Source organism: Copadichromis virginalis, linkage group LG16 (assembly GCF_057382275.1).
Source record: "Copadichromis virginalis isolate Kocher_CV1m ecotype Utaka linkage group LG16, C_Virginalis_male_GT1.1, whole genome shotgun sequence".
Taxonomy (NCBI): domain Eukaryota; kingdom Metazoa; phylum Chordata; class Actinopteri; order Cichliformes; family Cichlidae; genus Copadichromis; species Copadichromis virginalis.
This window is the reverse complement of record NC_140633.1, coordinates 28059665-28086036: the sequence shown is the minus strand read 5'-3', so window position 1 is coordinate 28086036 and position 26372 is coordinate 28059665. Positions and strand designations below refer to the sequence as shown.

The 26372-nt window shown below is 39.9% G+C and overlaps 1 protein-coding gene across 1 annotated transcript; it reads left to right on the top strand.

Annotated features, from left to right (window-relative positions):
* Nucleotides 1–11463: 11463 nt before the first annotated feature.
* Nucleotides 11464–17357, top strand: LOC146691004 (uncharacterized). The gene is made up of 13 exons (XM_085434266.1): nt 11464–11770; nt 12127–12164; nt 12463–12547; nt 12647–12737; nt 12877–12965; nt 13046–13173; nt 13268–13319; nt 14640–14737; nt 14840–14976; nt 15060–15125; nt 15313–15359; nt 15525–15673; nt 16392–17357. Exons 2-13 carry the CDS (start codon nt 12140–12142, stop codon nt 16733–16735), a joined length of 1311 nt encoding a protein of 436 aa, XP_085290392.1. The 5' UTR covers nt 11464–11770; nt 12127–12139; the 3' UTR covers nt 16736–17357.
* Nucleotides 17358–26372: the final 9015 nt, after the last annotated feature.

Here is a 26372-nt window from a genome sequence, read left to right as displayed (position 1 = left end):
TACTACTACTACTAATAATAATAATAATAATAAGTTGTTTTATAGACACGGGTATATTTTTTTATTAATGTATCTTGAGTTAAATGGCTCATAGATCATAGGTCCAGTTTTCATCTAAACAATGTAGAACACAGTACTATCAGTTTTGACATTAATCACATTAACATTGTCCTCTACTATAGTAATTATTTATTTGCTACCAAAAACTAGTGCAGTACATCCATGAAAACTACTACCCTACCAGCAAATACTGGGTTGTTCGTTTTCTGCTTATCAGCCTAGGGATAAGGCTAGAGCTGACACTGGGTGTTCTCTTAACAAAGAAAAATAGACAACCACACACTCACCACCACACAGAATTGTTCCAATCAGGGTATTTGAGCAAGGAATCCTCTTTGTGTGAGGCACGGGGGCTAACTACTGCAGAACTATATCACCCATGAATGTAAACATGATTTACAATAAATTTCCGAGAACTTATACATAAATAAAACGGTGCTTTAAAATCTATGCTCCACTATTTTGGATCCAAACCAACAACAGGTCTTTAGATGCCATCCTTCCTAAATGTCATAGTGGGCTGATAGAAGTGGGGTTTAAGTAATTGTTTTCCAAAGGTACATTACAGTTCAAATTGCCTGAGTGTTTGATTGTAACAAAGAGAATGGAGGTGATAAAACCTGTTACTAAATCCTCTCTCCCTGTAAACCTCTAAGTCAAGCTGACTCACCCACTACTTTGCCTATTCCCCTGAGAGTGATATGTGTGAGCGTGGGTGGACTCATATTCACTGGGACTTTAAAATGACTGCTCTGGGTTTACTCATAAAGCTGAGATGTTATTTCAAATGTAAAACAATAAAGTCACTTTATTTCCAGTTAAATGTTTGCTTCACCCAAAGTTAGGCTCACATATTTGTCCGCAAATGTATAACTTTGAACATTCATTGAGTTTGTAATGGAGAGATAAATGCATGCATTGGTGAGTTCTTAATACTATATTTTACATACAGGCTAACAATATGTGTTTGTGTGTGTTCCTGTTTCCTTAAACCTTTTATTGATTGCTAAAAATGCTAGCAAAAGAACTGAGAATGATGATTTTTTTAAATGTGTTGGCAGTGATGAGGCAGAACGTTTAATTTTAAGTCAAAATTTTCTATTTCTGGTTTGTGTCCCACTTTCGATATTTTACTATCGCTTATACATTAGCAGAAGTAGTCAACATCTCCCATGCAAAATCACAGTAATCTGTTAGTCCCCTCGACTAATTTCACCTAGAGACTGCCAGGAACCACTCATCAACTAGTTGGCGAATACGTATTTTTCCCTAGCAATCAGTGTCTGTTTTATAGGCCTGAGTGACTTTGGCTTAAGATGGGAAACCTAGCTACCTGATAAAGCAAAAGCACTATATTCTCTCACAATTTTGGAAAAAAAAAATCATTTTTTAAATCAATTTTTTAATTAATTAATTCATTCTTACTTGTTGTTTACTTTATGTTGGTGTCATAATTTCTCATTTTCAGTTTCTTATTTGTTTAGCCTTTTACCCCAGTGGCTTTCTGAGGTTCCTGCTTGAAAGTGTCAACGTAACCAAGGATGAAACACAGACAAATATAAAATATATTTTTCGGAGTGTCATTTTTTTTTTTATTGCATATAACCCTTTTGAAAACATGCTGCAGTAGACCGAAAATTAAGGAAAACCATGAATCAACACATGGACGTGCGAAACAGATCAAAGTTACACCTTAAGAGATGGAAATGTGCTGGGAATGCGGTTATATCACCACCGTGGATTTTATCGAAACAAAATGGCAAAGGTAAAACAGAATTCATGCTGGGGTTTTTTCAAATGTGAAGCATAATTTTGGTTTTCTTTGGCTTCTGGTTCAATGAATTTTGGTTGGCACGTGATGAAATTTGCAATTTTGAAATCTGAGAGATCTGTGCTTTCAGCAGAGACATTGCTTGTCTGTGTATATGCTTTTGCTTTGGGTAAACAGGAGATTCTGAACTTTGTGTTTAAATCTTTCCATGGAATCTGTTTACCTCCTCTTTAATTTTTTGTTGTTTTGGTGGTGTTTGGTGGTCATGGAAATGGTTTGTGAGCTTTTAGCTGATAGTCTGACGTTTCCGTGGATACCATACTTGTCTATATATAAATAACAAAACTCCAAAACACAAATTTGGAGTAAATGGATTTAACCTCAGCCTGTTTTATATTCTTTAATTTATGTAAAAGAGCTTAAAATATGAACTTCATGATTTCATTAAAATGAAATCTGAATTTCAAAGAGCACGGATGCCAAATGTGACAATTTCCTTTTCATACCTGCAGGAAACGAAACCATCACAAACAGCACTGATCTGCCTCTCAGACTGTGAACACAGCACATAGGTTGCAAAGGAGGATACTGGGAACGACATCATGTCAAGCCTCCTTTCGATTGGAGTTGTCAGTGAGAATGAGCGATGCAAAATGCCAATGTCAAAAAGCCCTGTGTTTAGCTTGTCTGTGCTGACAGGTTAGGAAATGGAGCATGCTACCTGACCAGCATAAGAGAATTGCTGCCCTCCGGTGCTGCAGCAGTCACATCTGCGGGCCAACGATAAACAACTTTTCATGCCTTCAATCACCATGAGTATAGCCCCATTTTCTTTCTCTGTCTTTTTCTCTTTCTGATTTTCTCTTGCTTTGTGTTCCAGCAACAGAAAAATATATTAGATTTTCTAATTAAATGAGAGCTTCTACATGTGTTTGCTGGTAATTTACATTGCATGTAGAATACTCAGAGGCAATTCATTATATAGTACAATGAGTGGTTAAGTATATATATATATATACATAAAAAAAACACCCAGCACGCCCCTGCGGGCGGTTTATCCTTCAAGCTCGGGTCCTCTACCAGAGGCCTGGGAGCTTGAGGGTCCTGCGCAGTATCTTAGCTGTTCCCAGGACTGCGCTCTTCTGGACAGAGATCTCCGATGTTTTTCCCGGGATCTGCTGGAGCCACTCGCCTAGCTTGGGAGTCACCGCACCTAGTGCTCCGATTACCACGGGGACCACCGTTACCTTCACCCTCCACATCCTCTCGAGCTCTTCTCTGAGCCCTTGGTATTTCTCCAGCTTCTCGTGTTCCTTCTTCCTGATATTGCTGTCATTCGGAACCGCTACATCGATCACTACGGCCGCCTTCTTCTGTTTGTCTACCACCACTATGTCCGGTTGGTTAGCCACCACCATTTTGTCCGTCTGTATCTGGAAGTCCCACAGGATCTTAGCTCGGTCATTCTCCACCACCCTTGGGGGCATCTCCCATTTTGACCTCGGGACTTCCAGGTTGTACTCAGCACAGATGTTCCTGTACACTATGCCGGCCACTTGGTTATGGCGTTCCATGTATGCCTTGCCTGCTAGCATCTTGCACCCTGCTGTTATGTGCTGGATTGTCTCTGGGGCATCTTTACACAGCCTGCACCTGGGGTCTTGCCTGGTGTGATAGACCCCAGCCTCTATGGATCTTGTGCTCAGAGCTTGTTCTTGTGCTGCCATGATTAGTGCCTCTGTGCTGTCTTTCAGTCCAGCTTTGTCCAGCCACTGGTAGGATTTCTGGATATCAGCCACCTCCTCTATCTGCCGGTGGTACATACCGTGCAGGGGCCTGTCCTTCCATGATGGTTCCTCGTCTCCCTCCTCTTTCTTGGGTTTCTGCTGCCTGAGGTATTCACTGAGCACTCGGTCAGTTGGGGCCATCTTCCCAATGTATTCTTGGATGTTCCTTGTCTCATCCTGGACTGTGGTGCTGACACTCACCAGTCCCCGGCCCCCTTCCTTCCGCTTATCGTACAGCCTCAGGGTGCTGGACTTGGGGTGAAACCCTCCATGCATGGTAAGGAGCTTTCTTGTCTTTATGTCAGTGGTTTCTATCTCCTCCTTTGGCCAGCTTATTACCCCAGCAGGGTATCTGATCACGGGCAGGGCGTATGTGTTGATGGCCCGGATCTTGTTCTTACCATTCAGCTGACTCCTCAGGACTTGCCTGACCCTCTGCAGGTACTTGGTGGTTGCAGCCTTTCTAGCGGCCTCTTCATGGTTCCCATATATATATATATATATATATATATATATATATATATATATATATGTGGCCGGCAAGTGGCCGGCATAGTGTACAGGAACATCTGTGCCGAGTATAACCTGGAAGTCCCGAGGTCAAAATGGGAGATGCCCCCAAGGGTGGTGGAGAATGACCGAGCTAAGATCCTGTGGGACTTCCAGATACAGACGGACAAAATGGTGGTGGCTAACCAACCGGACATAGTGGTGGTAGACAATGACAGCAATATCAGGAAGAAGGAACACGAGAAGCTGGAGAAATACCAAGGGCTCAGAGAAGAGCTCGAGAGGATGTGGAGGGTGAAGGTAACGGTGGTCCCCGTGGTAATCGGAGCACTAGGTGCGGTGACTCCCAAGCTAGGCGAGTGGCTCCAGCAGATCCCGGGAACAACATCGGAGATCTCTGTCCAGAAGAGCGCAGTCCCGGGAACAGCTAAGATACTGCGCAGGACCCTCAAGCTCCCAGGCCTCTGGTAGAGGACCCGAGCTTGAAGGATAAACCGCCCGCAGGGGCGTGCTGGGTGTTTTGTGTATATATATATATATATACATACATACATACATACATATTGTTTATTTGTCTTAATTTGATTATATGCCATATGTTTAATTATGGAAGCAATGGTAACTTCTAAGCAAGCCTGGCTTGCAGTCAGGTCATGGTCAGGACAGGTGAAGACCAGTCAAGTTCTTCCACACCAAACTCAATCATCCAAGTCTTTATGGACCTTGATTTGTGGTGTGCAGCTGGTGTGCAGTCACATTGAAACCCCCAACCCCAACTTTACACTTAGCATAAAGCCGTCAATTTCACTTCAGTCTTGAAATTTCCTATATAAATAAAATTGGAGTTGTTGCACAAGTGGCGTCCTGTCATGGAACCGGGATTTTGGAATTTACAAAAGTTCTGAGAGTGACAAATTCTTTTACAAATGTTTGTAGAAGCGGTCTGCATGCATGGGTTATTGATTTGGCCATGGTGAGGGTGAGTGGGGATTTTTTTTAAATATTGGACTTTTTTGAAATATATAAAAATGCTTGCAGATAATTTAGAATGTTGCTGCTAAACTGCTTACTTGATCAGCTGGTATGAAATCATCCATCATCTTCTTTAATTATGTTTCTTTAGTTATTCCCTGTTGAACTTAAGATCCTCTTTAAAATTCCCAGCCTTACTTACAGAGGGAGGAACAATCGGACGGTGACCTGGAGCTGGCAGAGGAGCTGAATATCTTCTTTGCCCGCTTTGAGACCAGGGTACCGGAGGTATTGGAGCCACAGCAGCAACACGCCACCCATAGCAGCACCACCCTCACCCTGGAAGAGCACGAGGTGAGGCGCATGCTGCAGGCTGTTAACCCGAGGAAGGCGGCGGGTCCTGATGGTGTGCCAGGTCGAATATTGAGGGATTGTGCAGGACAGCTGGCTGGGATCTTCACCAGGATTTTCAACAAATCCCTCGCACAGGCGACTGTCCCACTCTGCCTGAAGTCCTCCACCATAGTCCCCTTGCCTAAGAAGCCCCACATCACCGGCCTGAATGACTACAGACCGGTGGCACTCACCCCAGTGGTAATGAAATGCTTTGAGAAGCTGGTCCGCAGACACATCACAGCAGCCCTGCCCCGCAGCCTGGATCCACACCAGTTTGCCTACAGAGCAAACCGATCCACGGAAGACGCTGTAGCCACAGCACTCCATGCTGCATTAACTCACCTGGAAGAGCATGGTAGCTATGTGCGGATGCTCTTCGTGGATTACTGCTCAGCTTTTAACACCATCCTTCCACACAAACTGGTGGCCAAGCTACAAGACCTGGGGCTTCCATACAGCACCTGCATGTGGATCAACAGCTTCCTCTCGGGCCGTAGACAGAGAGTCAGAGTTGGCCATCACACATCCTCAGCCCTGAGTCTCAGCACTGGCTCACCCCAGGGCTGTGTGCTCAGTCCACTGCTCTACTCTCTCTACACACACGACTGCACTCCTCGCCACCACAGCAACATCTTTGTGAAATTTGCAGATGACACCACAGTGGTGGGGCTCATTTCCAAGGGAGACGAGTCTACGTACAGAGACGAGGTGGAGCAGCTGACGTCATGGTGTAAGGCCAATAACCTCCTCCTCAACACTTCAAAAACCAAAGAACTCATAATAGACTTCAGAAGGAAAAAGGCAGAGATCCAACCACTATTCATAAATGGGGACTGTGTAGAAAGGGTGGCAAGCTTCCGCTTCCTGGGAGTCAATATAGAGGAGAACCTTTCCTGGAGTGTGAACACCTCCGAGCTGCTGAAAAAGGCCCAACAGAGACTGTACTTCCTGAGAATTCTCAGGAGGAATAACATCACACAGAGACTGCTGGTGTCCTTCTACAGAGCCACCATTGAGAGTGTTCTAACTTACTGCATATGCATCTGGTACACTAGCTGCACAGGGGCTCAGAGGAAAGCACTCCAAGGGATCATTAACACCGCCCAAAAGATCACTGGCTGCCCTCTCCCCACACTGGAAGTTCTACACAACGCCCACTGTTTTAAAAAGGCCCAAAACATCATAAAAGACACCTCACATCCTGGCCACTCCCTGTTCAAACTGTTGCCCTCAGGCAGACGGTACAGGGCAATCAGAGCAAGGACTAATAGACTCAAACACAGCTGTTATCCAACTGCAATAACACATCTGAATACTACAAAAAAAATGTCCATCACGCCACTCTTGTGTTAATCTATGCACGGTCTGAAGCATGTGTGTGGGAATGTATGTGAATGTTTTACTGTTATATCTTATTAGTATTTTAAGTATTCTATCTATTTTATTTATTGAATTTTATTGTTTTATTTATATTTTGATATTGCTAGGGATGATGCAATGATCGGGGACCATTCTTAATTTCGTTGTTCTCATGACAATGACAATAAAGTTTCTGATTCTGATTCAATCATGGCTATGTAGATGTGGTGGATTTTTTTCAATATCAGTCTTCAGCTTGCTCTCTTAGGTTCGTTACATCACATCTACTAAATGCCCCACATACCTGACCAAGGATCCAGGATGAGCAAACTGCTCTGGCACTGATGCTCAGCCTAAGATTTGAAGATTTTGTGGATTCTTTGAAAAGTCAGATGTTTAGACAGTTTTGGTAGTTTAACTACACAAGTACTAAACAAGCAATGAAAAACATTCTGGAACTGTTCATACATCGTAGAATCTGCCACTTACATGAAGTTATTTTTTGGAGTCTTTCACTAATATATACCCCCCCCCCCCCCCCCCCTCCCCTCCTGTTATACTTTTGGGTTACAACTGGCTGTTTCTCTCACCTTTGCCATCCCTGCTGCACATCCACAGGAGTATTGGTCTTCTGCTAAAATATGATTGTAGCTCTATATCCATTTATATTTCCTGACAGTACCTACTGTAATATCTCCCAAATCAAATAAATGTCATCATTCATCACAAAAGCAAGTCTCTTCTGATTCGAAAGATACAGGAAAATCCAATTTGCTTTAGCCTGACATACATCTATCAAGACTGCTTTCTCTAACTGAACTTTAAGGTTAATGTTGTTGTTTTTTTTATTCTGCACTGTTTGTACTTTATTCTTCTCTAAAACATATAATTATCACATGTCAGTTAAGGCCAAGGTCAGTGTGATAATGACTGAAGAGAAAAATACTGATTTCTTCAGACAAACAAAATGTAGGAAAAACTTATTGTAGAATTTACTATGCTAATTCTTTGAATAAATCTCTACTGTAAATATGTATATATGTATAAGTATATATATATATTTAAACCCCCTACAGTGTTTAAAGAAGGACTAAACAAATTATATGGTAAGCTTTTTTCTCTGTGTAACTTTGGAGAATTTTAGAAGATAAGCATTATTATGCTGTCACACATTGCAGACACAGTATCAAAAGGTTGTGGGTTGTACTACTATGTCAGATATTTGTCTAGTAAACGGTGCAGAAGGTTAAACTTTGAATAAATAAATAACACCAAGAGCTGTTGCAACATCCAATATTTCTTTCATACATCCAAAAATTAATTCAAATGCAAAGTGTTAAGTCACATAAATACACAACAAAAACAACTGGCCTAATAGTATAGAATTCTTTCTATTTTAGTCATATAACCCTATTATTCGAAGGTAAGCTGAACTTAACTTACAGATATTGAATGGGAAAAGAAATCATAAGAGGTTTTTAACACTGTGAAGAGCACAGAAGCATATCTGAAACAACAATCCCTCGGGATATGCAGTCATCCTCAGCTGAGTTCACCCACCCTGTTTGTTTTCACCACTGTACTGATCTCGCCAATAGTATTTCACCCATCAGAGTTCACTCCTCCAGACAGAAATACAAAAAGAAAAAATGTTTTTGGGGGTATACAGTAACTTTTGACAGAAGTAATTATCTTTATGGTAAGCCTTGAGTGGCAAGATTTTTTTATGGTGTTGAGATCACGTATTCTACCTGATAACCCCAAAAAGACACAAATGGAATATATTTTCCTTTTCACTTGCTTGATATTATTCTGCCAGAACCTTAAGCCAAATATGCAGCAGATGTAGTACCGCTATAAGCCACAATATAGGAATATTGGAAAACAATATAGGAAAATAACACCCAAAAGGCTTTGGAAGCAGAGCTGTACAGAATGACATTTTTGCCATTTCACTGAATACCAAATGTCCCTATAAACATATGACCTTCCTTTTATCCCAACACACTTATCTCAGCCTCAGTTTGTTAATTCATTATTTTATTATTTTTAAATACATTCAAAAGTTTGAAATAGATAGTTCCCCACAAATATACATCACTAACAATGCATTCCCTATTTCAAGAGATTTTGTATGTCTGACTACTCTCTTGCCTGTCTCACATGTCTTCAGTGGTTCTGATTATTGCCACCTCGCTGGTCATTTGAGTTGCCAGAGGAATTGAGGAGTGATGCACACCTCTCCAGTGCATGGATGCATCTCTAATTAAATACCACTCCAATGGGGACAGTCACTGAAAGATACTGCTGGTGTTTTTACTGTCATTATGAAATGGCTACTGTATGTCATGTGTGCATTTGTAAATGCAGATGGCAGGTGAAACCTTGGAGGCTGTATGCATTTAATCAAATCAAATCAAATCAAATCACTTTTATTGTCACATCACATGTGCAGGTACATTGGTACAGCACATGTGAGTGAAATTCTTGTGTGCGAGCTTCACAAGCAACAGAGTTGTGCAAAATACAATAATGTAAACAAGCAAAATACAAGAATGGCTACATCTGAAACTAATAAATATATGTACAATATATAATAGTATATGCATTTCTGGATGTGTATACTAAATATTTTTCTACGTGTGTGTGTGTGTGTGTGTGTACACATATTTTACAAATTAAATAGAGTAAACTTTATGCTGTGTATATTTGTGTTGCCAAACAGTATTAAAGTTGTACCAACCTTTGCATGTATTAACTATATCCTCTGCTATCAGGCATAATTTGACATACAAACAATAGTAAAATTACAGCTATTCATTCATTTTGCATCAGTGATGCAGGGACACTGGGAAGACTGAGCCCAAAACAGATGAACTGGCCAGTATCACAAACTCAAAAGTGAATGTAGGCCTGAAACCAACAACGATTTTAGATGACTTAGGTTAATTCAGCCCTGTAGTCAGTTGAGGCAACTCCATGGGCCAGTGGCTTTAAACAGATTCTACAGTATTCATCCTTGTGAGGAGTTCATTTTGGGCTCTTCACCTACTGTGTACAAATCAATGAAACAGAAGGAACAGCATAAAAAGGCACTTCTAAAAATAAAGTGATGCTCTGGATTCAGGCAGAGTATGTTATGTCTAAATCCCCTGGAATTAAAAAAAAAGTTATTTTATAATGTAATTAAAATTAAGCAGCAGAACCGTCTCTATGATGCTTTCATCTCTAATATGCTTTTTCTGGTGTCAGAGTCAGATTACTCACTATTGTTAGAGTTTAAAGTACTTACAGTAGCCACAAAGCCCAGCAGACAATATGACATTCTGATTTTCCAAAATATTATAAAGGCTAAAATAACTGTATTTCCCAGCTACAGGGTTGATGGTGCAATCAGTGTACTGCAGTCCCTTCTGTTGTCACAGGCTCAGACAGAGGACCCAATGGTGCAGAAAGGTTCTGGGCTGATGAACAAGCACACAGCCCTCTGATTACAGCAGCTCTCTCTCTATTCAAGCCTTTGTGTCACTTTGTGACACAATTAGTCTTGACGAGCAAAGAGCCCTCTTGTGTCTGCCTTTTACCTGCTCCCATTCCTGTCCTTTAATTCAATTTACAAGCAACAAATATGATTGCTATGTGGATTCCAGACAAAACTGATCATACCGCTCCTTTGTTGTCTTCTTGTAACTGAGTCACAGATGACTGACTATCCTCCCTTTACATGTAATAAAGATGCACATGAGATACTTTGTTATTGTCAGTCTATCACAGAACAGCAGCTCATGGGTGAAGGTTTGTCGAGTGAATATTTCATGTGCTCTTTTGCCTGCTGATTTGGCAGGATGGTAAGTTAATATTTGTAGTTATAATAGTAATAAGCAGTATAATAGCCAATGCTGCAGTTATTCACACACATCTATTGTAGCTCTCTCTCATACACACACAGACACACACTATATATATATATATATATATATATATATATATATATATATACAGTGGGGCAAAAAAGTATTTAGTCAGCCACCGATTGTGCAAGTTCCCCCACTTAAAATGATGACAGAGGTCAGTAATTTGCACCAGAGGTACACTTCAACTGTGAGAGACAGAATGTGAAAAAAAAATCCATGAATCCACATGGTAGGATTTGTAAAGAATTTATTCGTAAATCAGGGTGGAAAATAAGTATTTGGTCACCTCAAACAAGGAAAAACTCTGGCTCTCACAGACCTGTAACGTCTTCTGTAAGAAGCTTTTCTGTCCTCCACTCGTTACCTGTATGAATGGCACCTGTTTGAACTCATCATCTGTATAAAAGACACCTGTACGGTGTACATTTTAGGACATCGTCAGGTATCAGACAAAAAATTGTCAGGTGTCAGTTGTCAAAAAAAAAAATTGTCAGGTATCAGACAAAAAATTGTCAGGTGTCAGTTGTCAAAAAAAAAATTGTCAGGTATCAGACAAAAAATTGTCAGGTGTCAGTTGTCAAAAAAAAAATTGTCAGGTATCAGAAAAAAAATTGTCAGGTGTCAGTTGTCAAAAAAAAAAAAAGTCAGGTATCAGAAAAAAAATTGTCAGGTGTCAGAAAAAAAGTTGTCAGGTGTCAGAAAAAAAGTTGTCAGGTGTCAGAAAAAAAGTTGTCAGGTGTCAGACAAAAAATTGTCAGGTGTCAGTTGTCAAAAAAAAAAAAAAGTCAGGTATCAGAAAAAAAATTGTCAGGTGTCAGAAAAAAAATTGTCAGGTATCAGAACACAAGGTACCAGAGAGAAAATCTTCCTGCAGGTGGCGCTGTTGTCATGTCCCACCCGAATTGATTTCCAAATACGTCATCAACGTGTGACCGTGGGAGAGCGTAAGGTCATTGACCTCACCGGAGTTTTACCGTGGTTCAGGCTCCTAACGACACAAGGTAAGTTTAACTTTTTCTCCCTTTTGTTCATATTTTTGCCACAGTTGTGTTATATTAAGTTGCAGTTATGTTGTGAAAGTTACATATCAGAGACGGAAAGCCAGTTTTGTACGAAACCAAATCAGTACTATTTTTGTCTGGCTAATTCATTCTAGCTAGCGACAGTGGTGAAACGTGATTCAAATTTAAACTGTTCAGTAATTGTTTTGTATACATTTCAGCAAATGGACAAGCTGAAAGCTTACGAGCAGCCTGCATCCTTTCTGTCGCTCTTTTTCTTTATTTCTCTTTTCTATATTGCTACTGTCGGGATATTTTTTGATCCCGATTTTTTTTTTTTCTGTTATTGTTTTTAGACTTTGCTGCAATATGTCATCTGACGATGATGAAAGGAGTATCCGACTCTGGCTGGTTCCCATGACTGTACCAAAAATACTTTTTTTTTTATTAAAAAAAGAGCATTAAAAATAAATGACTAAAGTACAACTTATTTATTAACTACTGTTCACCTCTTTAATATCAAAGAAGTGTATTTTTTGCTGCACATGTTTTATTTGTGGGCACTGAATAGACGATGCTTTTAGTGTAATTGCCACATAAAAAGATTTAGTACTTTACTGGTTAATTACTTATGTTCAGTGTAAGAGGTGGGTGATCAATTAGACTGTTGTTGTTACACTTAACCTTTCAAGATATGATGATAATAACATTGTTCAACAAAGGCTTAAAACAAAAGGAAATCAGCTGTGCACTGAATTCATATGGGCATAAAATAAGGTAAGTCTGCATTTCAACAGTTTCCGTGACAACTCTCTAAAATGACAAAACATGCAGTTTGCATTTAATATAATGTAAGTCTGTGTTGTCTTTTAACAGTGAGAGGCATCTGAGACGAGTTTTAAAACTTCTAGGGTTGAAGCGAAGATGCCCCCAACGACCTTTTACTGAAATCCACAAAGCTGTGGAGGTAAGCGTTAAAACATCAGTGCAAAAAATATATATTTTCCTGAAGTCTGTGTCATGAGCTATTGTAGAAACAATAAATGTTATTTTCTGTAGTGATTTAAAAAAAAAAACATTCAATTGTCTGTTTGTTTGTTTTTTAGAGTGAGATGAAACAGTGGTCTCCTGAACAAGGAATCAGGGCAATGGTAAAGCGGGTAAGGGATGTCAGAGGAGTGCGGCCTTGTTACAGGTTGGTTAAATAGTGTGTATATAATCAAGTATTCTCTTGTTTTACTGTTGAGCTCATAGTAAAATCTATTGTTACTGTAGAGACGATGTTGCTAATATAATGAGGTATATGGATGCAAGTGGTCTTCAGAGGAGATCTCCTGGAAAGAAGAAAATTCCCTGTCGGAATTACATCAGCCGTGGTCCAAATGACACATGGCACATTGATGGTATTTATTTTATCTTTTCAATTAACCTTCCAAACATGTTTTGATGGTACTTCTGTTGAAACAAATTGTAATTATTATTTGTTGTTTCATATAGGCAATGATAAACTGAAGTTCTTTGGAATGTGGATACATTTGGGGATTGATGGGTAGGTTTGAATATGGCATTCACTACTTAATTTATTATATTCAGTGATAGTACAAAGTTGCTTCAAGATAAGGATGTGCGGTAAACTGAGGTGTTATCTCTCCTGAGGAGTCTAGGGCAGGGATGGGCAAGTCCAGGCCTCGAGGGCCGGTGTCCTGCAGGTTTTAGATGTGTCCTTGATCCACAGCTGATTCAAATGGCTAAATTACCCTCACAACATGTTTTGTAGTTCTCCAGAGGCCTGGTAATGAACTAATCATTTTATTCAAGTGTGTTTACCCAGGGTGATATCTAAAACATGCAGGACACTGGCCCTCGAGGTCTGGATTTGGCCAAGCCTGGTCTAAGGGACCAAGATAAAGTATGAATAGTGAAGGAGTATTCAAGATGGCGGTTTTTAAAAGGCTTATTTCCTGCTAGTCTTAAAGTTCCATTTCAGACTGGCAGTTAATTTCAGGGAGGGCCAAGACCAACACAACAAACAAAACATCCCTGATATAAAGTAAACAGAATTTAACTCCAAAGAAAATAAAATGTACAATTTACGATAACCTACCTAACCAACACATAAACAGGAGAATACAAGGGATTACAAAACAAAAGGCAGCTCTCCCCTCGCGTCAGTCTGAACACAGTCAAGAGTCACATTCAATTCCAAAGGCATGTAAGCCTACACAACTATGGCAGTCAAAATGGCCGGAGGAACCAGAAACAACGCCTAGACATAATACAATGGAAAACCAGCATACTCTTTGTCAGGGGAAGACATTTGTTCAAACACAAGCAAGAGAAATAAGACACTGCAGACCAAACTCAGAGTGTATAAGAGCGTGCGCACGGGTGAGTGTCTCTGAGGAACACACACACCGAATGCAGGCTTGCTTCCTTTATTTATAGGAAAAAGCAGGTTACATAGTACTTTCTCTTTTGTGAGAAGTCGAAGAGAGGTTAGGCATTAGATCAGCTTATCTGATCTTTCACACACTGGGGTAAGAATACAGAAGTATATCATGCTTTATCTGACATCACAGACACTGAAGTAAAGAATGCATCATTATATCATGTTTGTCAAACATCTCAGACACTGAGGTAAGGAATGCATCATGTTTTCCTTTCAATAGACTTGGTTAGGTGATTCTTCAACAATAGGCTTGGTTATGTGAAAATATATGAACACTTGAATATAAGGCACACTTGATTATATTGTATTTCATAAAAATCCTCTGTCACTCTTGGGGAATGTAACAAAAACCAAACATAGTGCCAAAACATGATTAAATCATATGTACAAGTGGCCACTTTTCTGTTTCTTTCTTTTCAGATTTTCCAGGAAGGTTCTATGGCTAAAGGTGGGCACATCCAACCGCAAACAAAACTTTGTGGCCAGATACTTCTTTGAGGCTGTTCAAGAACAGGGTGGTATGCAATATACTAAAAAAATGGGGGGTTAAAAAAGATTACATTTTGTTAATAAATTTATTTTTTCATCATTCACTAATTATCTTCAGTTTGTGTCTTTAGGCTGTCCTCAAATGATTCGGGGGGACAGAGGAAAGGAGAACCTTGTTGTGGGTCAAATGCAGATGGCATTTCACATGCGAGATCTTGGGAATCAGGCATGGAGGTGCTTCAGAATGGGGACATCAGTGCACAACCAGGTATGTCTTTAAGCTGGTAAATGACTATTTCTAAAGTAACAACCTGACAACAAAACTGATAATGTCATGTTTCTGTTGTTTAGAGAGCTGAATGTTTCAACAGTATTTTAAAGCGGACATGGATTAAGAAATGGCTGACAACATTTGAGGTAAAGCAAATCTTTCACCTGTAAAACCTATTAACAAAGACTAGCCATCAAAATTTCGTTAAACATACGATGGATTAGTTTATCTGAAAACACAAGGCCAGAATCTGTGTTTATGTACATCTGTACCTTTTCACTAATGAAATTCTCACCTTCACAACTTATGTCTTTTTCAAAACAACATGCGTAGGCCATGATGGAGTCTGGGATCCTTGAACTGGACAATCCTGTGCACATGTAAGTCAATATTTTTAGACATGAAAAATAATCAAGCAGCAGTATGAAAGTATGTGGTCTAGGAATGCCTTTGTTTTTTGAGTACTGATTAAAATTTAGCTTTTACTTATTCTACCTCAAAGAAGCAGATGAACATATTAATTTTTTAATTCTCCTTTTTCATAGCAACTGCTTGCAGTACTCACACTTGCCACTGCTTCAAAGAGACTTAAAAACGGAGCAAACAGTTTGGAACACCCATGACATCCGCAAGCAACGCAATGCACCTGGTCCATTTGGGAAACCCGACCTTCTGTTTACCTCACCACCTCCTGGTATGTCATTTGAAAGCCTGTGGGGTTTTATTTTTTTGTTTGTTTTTTAACTTTCATTAGTTTACTTTTACTTTGATATAGCACTCTTCACAGGATAAAAACCACAAAGTGGCTTCACAATAATATAAAACAGATAAACATAAAACAGCACAATCGAACACACAGAATAAATGCAATCAAGGAAACGTAATGATGGAGGCAGAGCATTCCATGACCTGGGAGCCACCGCTTTGGAGAATCTCTTGCCTCTGGTCTTCTGGTGGGACTACTAACAGCCATTGATTAGATGATCACAGGCTGGGAGAGGGAGCGTGGGGTTCTATAAGATCAGAAATTAAGGCAGGAGCTTCACGATTCGGAGCATTGAAAGTCATTACTAAAATTTTAAAATGAATTTTCTAAAATATACTGGAAGCCAGTGTAATGAGCGTAAAACTGTTATAATGTGCTTTCTGTTTTGTGTCTTCCGAAGAAGCCTACTTGTAGTACAATAAGAGATTTCTGAATTTCTACTGTCAATACTAAAATGGCTTCATATTGACACCTTTAACTAAAAATTTATCTAAATGTTTGAGTGATATTTCCATCTTTAAGTTTCTGTAATAACATCTGTAAACACTGACTGCTTCTTATACAGGTTCTAGAACAGCTTTGTCATTATTCATTTATTTTTAACATTCAAAGTGAACATCTTTTCAATATTGTCTTTCATTCGCAGGATATGGCAATGTGCTGCACATTGTTGACCCAGACCTTTTAGACTATGCCAAGCAATTAATCTGTGAGAGGGAAGAGCCTTCACTGGTAGCAAACCAGGAATTCAGAGACATGTGCCAGAACATTTTAGAAAACAGCCAGTTTCCCTGCACACCTGATGGTTGCCTTGCTGCATACCTCATGCTAGTCCAAGAGCTCACAACTGCCATGAACAGAAATGCAGTTCCTACACCTTCTACGTTTGCCGAGGCAAATGACATATACATCTTTCTGAAGAGAGAGAGGATGGAAGGTGCACCAGATCTCCGATGTTATTCCCGGGATCTGCTGGAGCCACTCGCCTAGCTTGGGAGTCACCGCACCTAGTGCTCCGATTACCACGGGGACCACCGTTACCTTCACCCTCCACATCCTCTCGAGCGCTTCTCTGAGCCCTTGGTATTTCTCCAGCTTCTCGTGTTCCTTCTTCCTGATATTGCTGTCATTCGGAACCGCTACATCGATCACTACGGCCGTCTTCTTCTGTTTGTCTACCACCACTATGTCCGGTTGGTTAGCCACCACCATTTTGTCCGTCTGTATCTGGAAGTCCCACAGGATCTTAGCTGGATGGGCAAGAGACGAAACAGGGCGTTGTTGGAATATATATATATATATATATCGATTGTGGCGATCGTGGCTCAAGAGTTGGGAGTTCGCCTTGTAATCGGAAGGTTGCCGGTTCGAGCCCCGGCTTGGACAGTCTCGGTCGTTGTGTCCTTGGGCAAGACACTTCACCCATTGCCTACTGGTGGGGGTCAGAGGGCCTGGTGGCGCCAGTGTCCGGCAGCCTCGCCTCTGTCAGTGCGCCCCAGGGTGGCTGTGGCTACAATGCCATCCCCAGTGTGTGTGAATGGGTGGATGACAGGTTGTGTAAAGCGCTTTGGGGTCCTTAGGGACTAGAAAAGCGCTATACAAATACAGGCCATTTACCATATATATATATATATATATATATATATATGAAAAAAAACAAAAAACAACACCCAGCACGCCCCTGCGGGCGGTTTATCCTTCAAGCTCGGGTCCTGGGAGCTTGAGGGTCCTGTGCATCTTAGCTGTTCCCAGGACTGCGCTCTTCTGGACAGAGATCTCCAACGTTGTTCTCGGGATCTGCTGGAGCCACTCGCCTAGCTTGGGATATATATATATATATATATATATATATATATATATTAGGGGTGCAACGATATTCGTATCGATATTGAACCGTTCGATACAGTGCTTTCGGTTCGGTACGCATATGTATCGAACAATACAACATTTGTAATTTATTTTATCAACTTTCCTTCTGACGATGCTGTCTGTGTTGAGCGCTCAGTGAATCTAGGCTGCACTGTCGAGCGCAGATCCACTGAGCGCTCAACACAGACAGCATAGTCAGAAGGAAGAGCGCAGGGCACCTCCCCCACCCTCATTCAGATCTGGCGTTTGGAATTATTTTGGTTTTCATGTGACGTATGACCCTGAAGGTAAGCAAGTCATGGACTAAAGTAAAACAGTATGTTGGATGTGCCATGCAATGCTCAATTACATGGGTGGGAACTAGTGTGTTAGCGCAGTTAGTTCGTTAACGTGTTGGCCGTCTAGCCCCATGCACGGGGCGATCGGCGGTAGCTCGTTAACGGAGATTTGCCGTGTTGTGGTGTTAAGGTCATTTCAACGAGATTAACCTGAAAGCACTAGTGGGAACACAACGAATATGACTGCACATTTACGCCGACATCATCCTAGTGCAAAGACAAAAACAACAAGCATGCTACTAACTTTAGCCGAGTCATTTAGACAGCTGTTAGCACATGATTCTCCTTATGCTGCTGAGAATATAGCCCAGAAGAAGCAGATAGTATAGCTTTTATTTTGGAAAGAGCCATTTCTCTGTAATAAACTCTCTTTTCCAAAGATGCATGATTCCGCAATCAGATACAGGGCTAGCGATTTTTTTCAGTCGGGCTACCAAAATCTATCTCTTCCCTGCCCGTCGGGCTATTGTAGGAAGGAAAAATATATGTCAATGCTTTTGCATTCTTTCAGAAATGTAGCTGGGTAATTATGTCATTGGCATCGGTGAGCCACTGTCAATATGTGACATATTGAAATCGCGTTTGAATTTGCGCTTGTTTTTTTGCTTTCACTTTGCAATCGTGCGAACTGTGTATAGAGAGCGACAGCACTGATCTGTGAGTGATGATAATTTGCGCACCAATTCCTCTGACATCGTCTTATTAATCGTTAGCTTACTATGCAAACATGACAAGTGAAATCTCCCGCAGCAAGCTTAAACATGTGAGAGGTTGATCGCGCAGAGAATCGCTGAGCTTATGTGAGTGCGTGTGTAAAAGCAGCAGGATTTATATTTGACTACGATGACCTGGATGACTGAGAACCTTCACAGACAGATATATATTTTAGTTCTGCTGAGCCAAATAAGACAAGTCAGGGTGAAGAAGTGACAGCCAAAGAAAAGCTTACCACAAAACGGAGAAGTTATGACAAATCAGACTATAAGGCAAAAAGAAAGTGCAGCTTTATGGTTTCATGGACAAAATAATTTCTGTGGCTGCAATATGACGAGCTAAATAACCAGGGCTGCACATAAGTGGTCCGCAGGTGCGCATTCGCTGTCAAAATAAAAAACACGCACAAGGGTTAGGGTTAAATTTAAAAACTGTACTTTTGAGTTAAAATATATATTTATAATTTTAATAAATGACAAATTAAAAAGGCATGAACATTTTTTTTGTATCGAAAAAATATCGAACCGTGACACCAAAGTATCGAACCGAACCGAACTGTGAATTTTGTGTATCGTTGCACCCCTAATAAATATATATATATATATATATATATATATATATATAGGGGTATATAGGGCTTGGTACCCAGTGTCGGAGTGTTGGGGTGATAATATCTCCCCCATACAACACATATGCTAGGGTTAGCCAGAACTTTAGGTCATGGGGGAGATGTCATCATCCCCACCCCACGACCAGCTGATGTGTTGAAGGAGTTTAGTATTGGCATGTATTCATTAGCAGTGTGAGCATTATGGAAAATCCCTTCTGTGATCATCACCACAACCAACCAGCTGATCTACACAACAACAGCGATAATTTTTGCGACGCTTGGCTACAAGATGAACAGCCTACAAGATGACCTCTACTCTCCTTCCATGGAAAAGGAGACTAGACGCCAAGATCAACACAGCATGGAGAGAAATTAGTCAAATATTGAGGCTGCAGAAAGGTGTTAAGATAGGGTGCCTAAGACGTAAGACAAGGAAGCCAGGAGAATGAACAAGCTGTCCTCCACTGAACCATCCAAGGTGTAAGCTCAGTGGCAGGGCAGCAATAAGAGAACAGCCCCAGCAAGACCAGAGAAGAAGGATTACTGGAAGAGTATATATAACCACCAAATAATTACAGAGAGTAAGGTAAGTCCTATTGATGTAGCTATACGAAGTAAAAGCAACATCAGGAGAAGGAACACGAGAAGCTCAAGAAATACCAAGCGCTGAGAGAGGAGCTGGAGAAGCTGGACAGGTGTGGAGGGTGAAGGCAATAGACCAGGGGTGGGCAATCTCAGTCCACGAGGGCCGGTGTCCCTGCAGGTTTTAGATGTGTCCTCGAACCAACACAGCTGATTTAAATGGCTAAATTAGCTCCTCAACATGTCCTGAAGTTCTCCAGAGGCCTGGTAACGAACTAATCATGTGATTCAGGTGTGTTGACCCAAGGTGAGAGCTAAAACCTGCAGGGACACCGGCCCTCGTGGACTGAGATTGCCCACCCCTGCAATAGACCCATACTGGACGAGCGGCTCCAGCAGATCCAGAAACAACCACTGAGATCCCTGTCCAGAAGAGGTCCAACCAAAATTTAAAAGCCAACCTCAGTGAAATGATGAGGCAAGACCTGTGCATAAACAGATGCCTGCAAACCTGTGAGAGACTTATAAAGTCACACTGAAAGTTATTACTGCTAAAGGTGGTTCTGCAAGCTACTGAATCAAGCTTTATAGTTAGCTTTCACAGGATTCTGAAGAGTCCACTGAAAAATTTATTTTTCACAGGTCTGTTTTATTATTTATATTTACATTCCCATACTTGAAGCACAAATATACTTAACATCAATATTAACTTCAACGTGAGAAGACAATTTGCACTGGTTTATGTGCATAGGGTCTTTAGACCATTAAACTCTTTAGGCCTAGAATAAGAGTATTTGTGGTTTTGAAAATGGAAGAAAAAAAATTCAAATTATTATCATTATTATATTCTTCTTGTTGTTGAACAATTAATAGATTTGACATATTTTAAGAACCAATAAAGTTTGTATGTACTCACAATATTAACATTCACAGTTACACGGAACAAAGCTAATTACTGTCTATTTTTCACATTTAAAGCAGACATTGTGGAAAATGATGCAGTTTCTTGCAGAAAAGATCAAAGACCATTTTCTAATTGTGGTCAATTATGTGTAGTTAATAAAGTATTATGTACAGCCTCCAGGAAATGTAGGATTTGAACCTTATCAGTGTTTTAGGGTAATTAATCTGCTTTTGAGGACTCGGATTTCTGCTCCTCCCTGTTACTCCATTCTGCTTGTTATTGGTGAGTGTCACTGATTTCTAGGTAACCTTACTTTACCTGAATTGACTTTTTTTGGGCAGCTAATTTTTGGAAGAGATTTTTTTACAGAAATATGAAAGATATGAAAATAAAATGCATATGGAATCTTAAGTCAAACACTGTATTCCCTTCACGTTCCAAAGAATGCCTGCTCCAAAGCTTTAACATCAAGGCAAGGTCACTACTAAAAAACAACAGGGACTCGTGGATTTGCTGGTATGTCAAGCAAGATTTAGAAGATTGTAAGAGGCAATTACTGCAGGGTCGCAGAGCTCTATGCACAGTAAGCCGACACAACCTGATCAGGATTATGATGCCCTAATTTCCATAAATCTGCCATCACCACAGCAGGAGGCACGAATGACTGATTGTAATCGCAAGGAGTTTGAGACGATTAACAAACCTGCCAGGTCAAACTGCAAATCAAAACGCACTAACACTGTGACTTCTCATTACACTCCCAACTCTTTGTTTCCATGAACTTAGTTGAGATGCAGATGACACTCCTGAAGAACTGTTTTTATTTATTTATTTTATTTTTATGTTTTTGGGGGTTTTTTTGGGAGGGGTGGTGACATCTTTCCTAGCAATAGCTATACCTTCCAATTTTTCTCAGAGGACTATTGTCAATCTAGAGCATAGTAGCACTTCCACAAATGAGTCATGCAACGAAGCACGATAAAAGCCTGATCAGTCATAATCAAGAGGACTATCTTTATGATACTAGCAGGAAGTATTAACCTTGGGTCTCAGAGGGGATTCTTGTTACAGTGGTAGGTATGCAGCAGGGGCAGAGGCTTTGCTACCTCTATCTTTCTGAGGTACATGACAGAAAACAATATAAAAGAATCAAGAGTGGATCCCAGATTGTCACTTGGCACTGGCAAAGATGGATGCAAAACATTTCCGAACACTGACTCTGGACAAGTGCACTTCTGAGAGAGTCTTATCCACAAGAAAAAACAATATTTTACACATACTAAATGAAGACTGCAATTTATAATACAATAAACCTGGTCCATGTATTTTCCTACACTGAAAAGGTTAGTTCAAATGATAAATGTAATGCAGTTTAATGCACTGGACAAATGATTACCTGGATGTGGTAATGTGTGTCATCCATTTCATTGCTAAAACAAGCATTAAAATCCATCTATATGTCAGCAGGGAAGAAATAAGTGTACATTAATGGGGGCATAAAAAATTATACTCATCGCAGGGAGACAGAAACGTTACCAGAATAATTCGTTGTTGGTCACTGTTTGAGGTACTTTCTGGTCTGTTTTTGTTTCATAACTCCTTCATATATTATAACATAGGCCCTGCACATTATTTTAGAAGCTGCATGCTAATACTATTGTAACTCTTTGATGTGTATTATATTGTGGAAATAGAGAACAGAGCATTTTCTCTCTCATCGTATGTTCAGTAAAATTCTTGAATGTTGGCAGAGGAAGAAAAATCAAGGTAGGACATGTCATATATACTGACAGCACAGCACTTAGTCAAAATACTTGAGAATAATATATTAAACATATCTACTCATTAGACAAGTAGCGAGCTGTTATTGCACAGTACTTGCATTTTTCACTCAACCACCAGGATAGGAGATGAAGTTGAGACACAGAAATAGCATTGTTGATGTAGATCAGTCTAATAAACACAGTCCAGCACCAGGAAGGAGATTGGAGCAGTAATTTAATTCACTTATAGTACATAATGCTAGAGAGGCTGTCAGTGCCAAAAGCTTTGTCAGTCTATAGCTTCTGAGACAGTAGCCCCCCAAGATATTGGTTCTGGAATTGGATTACGCTCAGGCTGGGTTTCAGAAAAAAATGATTGTGGTGCATAAAATACGTATTGTTTATTGCAAATTATATTATTGACTTTATTAAGGCCTGATAATCTAATAACAACTGACATAATTCATACGTACTTCAACCTTACCTCCTCTTATAAACATACACATCACCAAGAAGATGTTTCAGTGTTTTGTGTTTGGCTGTTCTACACACGGGCAAGTCATAACATTTAGGATCATTTATCTTCACAAAGACTTACAAAGTGCTCTGTGTCACACATAAAATGAGTGAGCCACATGTGAGAATTCCCTATCAGTCCTGCTTCGTAAAAAAAACATAAAAACGCAATGAATTGAGCAACGTGCTGTCTTTTAAATCGTGATTGATGTGATGTGTTCAGAGAAACAAAAAAGCAAAGGTGCACACACACACATACACATACACCCAAAGAGAGAGAGAAAGGGAGAGACTCGAGTGGTCACTTTTTCCCCTGAATACATATGGTATATTTTTATGGCTGTTGGAGCTGTTAAAACTGATTTTTGTTTGCGTTTCCAAGTCATGAGCCTTTCATCAAAGTTTCTACTCTGTCTGTAGGTTTCCAATCCCATTATCTTCCCAATACAGAAGCTAGGCTTTGATTCTGTGATTACCACTCTCACCATTTCTCTGGACAGTGACCCACAATCTACCCTGCTGCCTCCCTACTGCCTCCTTAGTCTTCAGGGTCTGTCTGGAGGGGACTTCAAAGTTACAGCGGAAAAATATCCAATATTTTCCAGCAGCACAACACCTATCATAAAGCATGATTCCCTCAAAATTGTATTTTGTGTTAACAAACAGCATTTGTATCTCTTTTTTTCTTTGGGCTGTCATCTGATTGTGTGTTTCAATTTTAGGTATAAAGATTACAACTGGCGTTGTATCGTCTGATGTGCAATGGTCAGATAAAGGACAGCTAGTAGCTGTATCATTTCTGCAAATCTCTTTATCCAGTAAGGAATTTTCCAATTATTGACACCAAAAGACACACTGTTAATAAATCATTCAGTCTTAGATGCAAATCCATCTTAATCTGAAAAGGTTGAAGTTAGAGAAAATTCAGCAGCTGCTTATGTTTAGTGACAGAAAGTTATGCATCATAAATGACAAATGCCATGAGGAGTTTTGTTTGGTCTTCTTATGTAACAGAAAAGTTATTTAAAATGCACATTTCTCATTATAATAGTCTAAATGTTTTTTGGCACTTAAGGGGTTAGCTATTTTATACAAATGCACATCCAGTTAGCATCCTTTATGGCTGGATAGTCAAAGGTTTATTGTGTGTTTTTTTCTTGCTACCATCAGGTATCTGATACAGTATTGGGCAATGGGCATCAAGTCTTTGTGCTTCCTGAACTAAATTCTACTGATACACTTCAACTATAACTTACAATAATTCATACAATTTGATAATGAAAAACTTAAACACTCATAAAGCTGATAAGTTATTGCAGTGCAAGCTCAGTTAAATTATTAATTTCACAATTAGTATAGTGCTTCTGCAGCAATCATGGTAACCAGCACAACTGAGGACACAGAGCAGACAACCCATTGTCATGGCAAAGTGTGTAATAGACACACCAGTGTCCATTTTGAGCTTTGCCTCTCCAAAGTATGAGATGGACATAGATGCAGAAGTTGCATTACTGCATGCAGAAGCTGCATTACCAGCAGGGGGAGAAAACATATTTAAAGCCAAGAAGTTGGTAGTGAGACAAAAACATATGAAGTTAGGAGGCTAATATGTATTTACATGTAAATGTGCAAATAATGTCTTTTCAAATGCTTTCCCGTTATTATTTTCATGTTGCTTGAAATAAAATATCTCCCTCTGTTGGTACTGCAGCTCTTTCATTTCACGCTTGGGAGAGGCAAGGCATGAAATGGACACGGTGGATCGGTGCGTCTATTATATGTTTTGCCGCGACACTGTGTTGGAGCAGAAGGGGATACATAGGTCAGTCTGTGTAACACAAGGCACGGAAGAAAACCAACACTCAAAGTATAACTGGAAATCAACAAGAAAACTAACACATGCATGAAGACACTGGACAAGAGGTCAGAGTATGGAACACACACTGTAGGCCTAAATCCTTACAATGACAATAAATAAATACACAATGCCTAAGAGGGCAAGTGAGATCATACAATAGCTGCTGAAATTGAATAGTATATGGCATACGGTCACTGTGAACCCCTACATTATACCATTATAGACTACCTTCTTTCATTAGCATTAACTAATATAGATTCACTTTAGTCCTTTATTATGAAGTCACACAGAAAAAAAAGGTGGCTTTGTGTGGAACAAGTTTGGCTTAAACATATTCCACACAAAGTGAAGCAATTGACTTTTACATAGTAGATTCATCCAAGTAATTCAAAAAGCTCTGCTTGCTGCATAACAATTTCAAGTTCCAGCAACTGAAAAGATCCATCTGTTAGAGTGTGCCTAATCTGCTGTTCTCATAACAAGCAATATAAATATGCAAATTGTTAGAGCTCTCAAAGGGCTTTTCATTTCAGACTTCTTGTGGGTTGGTAAAAAATACCCATATTAACCCTTTCAAGAGTTCTTTGTACTGTCACCAAGTTTACTTACGCTGTACAGCCAAATGTACAGCTAAATTTAGCCTTCGTGCGTCATGTTAGTTCTGGCTGGCTTGATATTTACTGAGCACCATAGTGATACTTTAATATATTACCACTTTAAAGAATTGGGTTCTTGAAAAAAGAAAGCATTATTTTGGTTATTTCATGTAATCACTTAGAGTTTAGGCTTCTGGTAAAATGGAGGTAGCAGGCAACATTATTAAACTGTAGTGATAAATAAACATACAGTGTAGAGTGGCAGCAATCTTCTATCACATATAGACAGTGTGGGAAAAAAATCAACTTCATCCCAAAGCATCAAATATTGCCACATAAGTAACTGCTGGCATTAAACTGAGCCATAGCACAAATCTCCTGTGACAACAACTGCAATACTGGATACACACAGGTAACCATAATGCTTTTCATAGCATGGCAAAGTCTGTAACCAGGAGACACAAGGAGGGTGGTAGTGGTGTAAATTTGCAAGATGGCCAACCAGGAGAGAGAACAGTCCATGTCGTGCTTGTGTTTTATAATTTTTTTAATCTGCTTTTAGTGATTACTTTTGCTTGGTACCTGATTGTTTTTATTTACAGTATATATAAAATGTAATTTACTCTTTCACAACATGAAGGAATGTGGAAAAAATTACAGCTACCGCTCATTTGGTAAAATCAGATCCAAAGGAGTTCAAACTAAATGTCAGTGTTTGAAAAGTTGGGAGATCATCTTTACTTATTGCTGTGGCCTGAACATCACAGCACGAACACTAAATGACTCTTGACACTTGTGAGTATCTCTGAAATGCCAGCAGTTTCAATGAAGCAGCAGTATTTGACAAATTGGGAATGAGAATCTTCTCAGAAAAGTA

Coding starts and splice junctions, on each gene's coding strand:
- LOC146691004 (XM_085434266.1), top strand. CDS start 12,140: ATGTCATCTGACGATGATGAAAGGA. Junction 13,320..14,639: donor ATACATTTGGGGATTGATGG/GTAGGTTTGAAT, acceptor CTTTCTTTTCAG/ATTTTCCAGGAAGGTTCTAT. Junction 14,977..15,059: donor GGACATCAGTGCACAACCAG/GTATGTCTTTAA, acceptor TCTGTTGTTTAG/AGAGCTGAATGTTTCAACAG.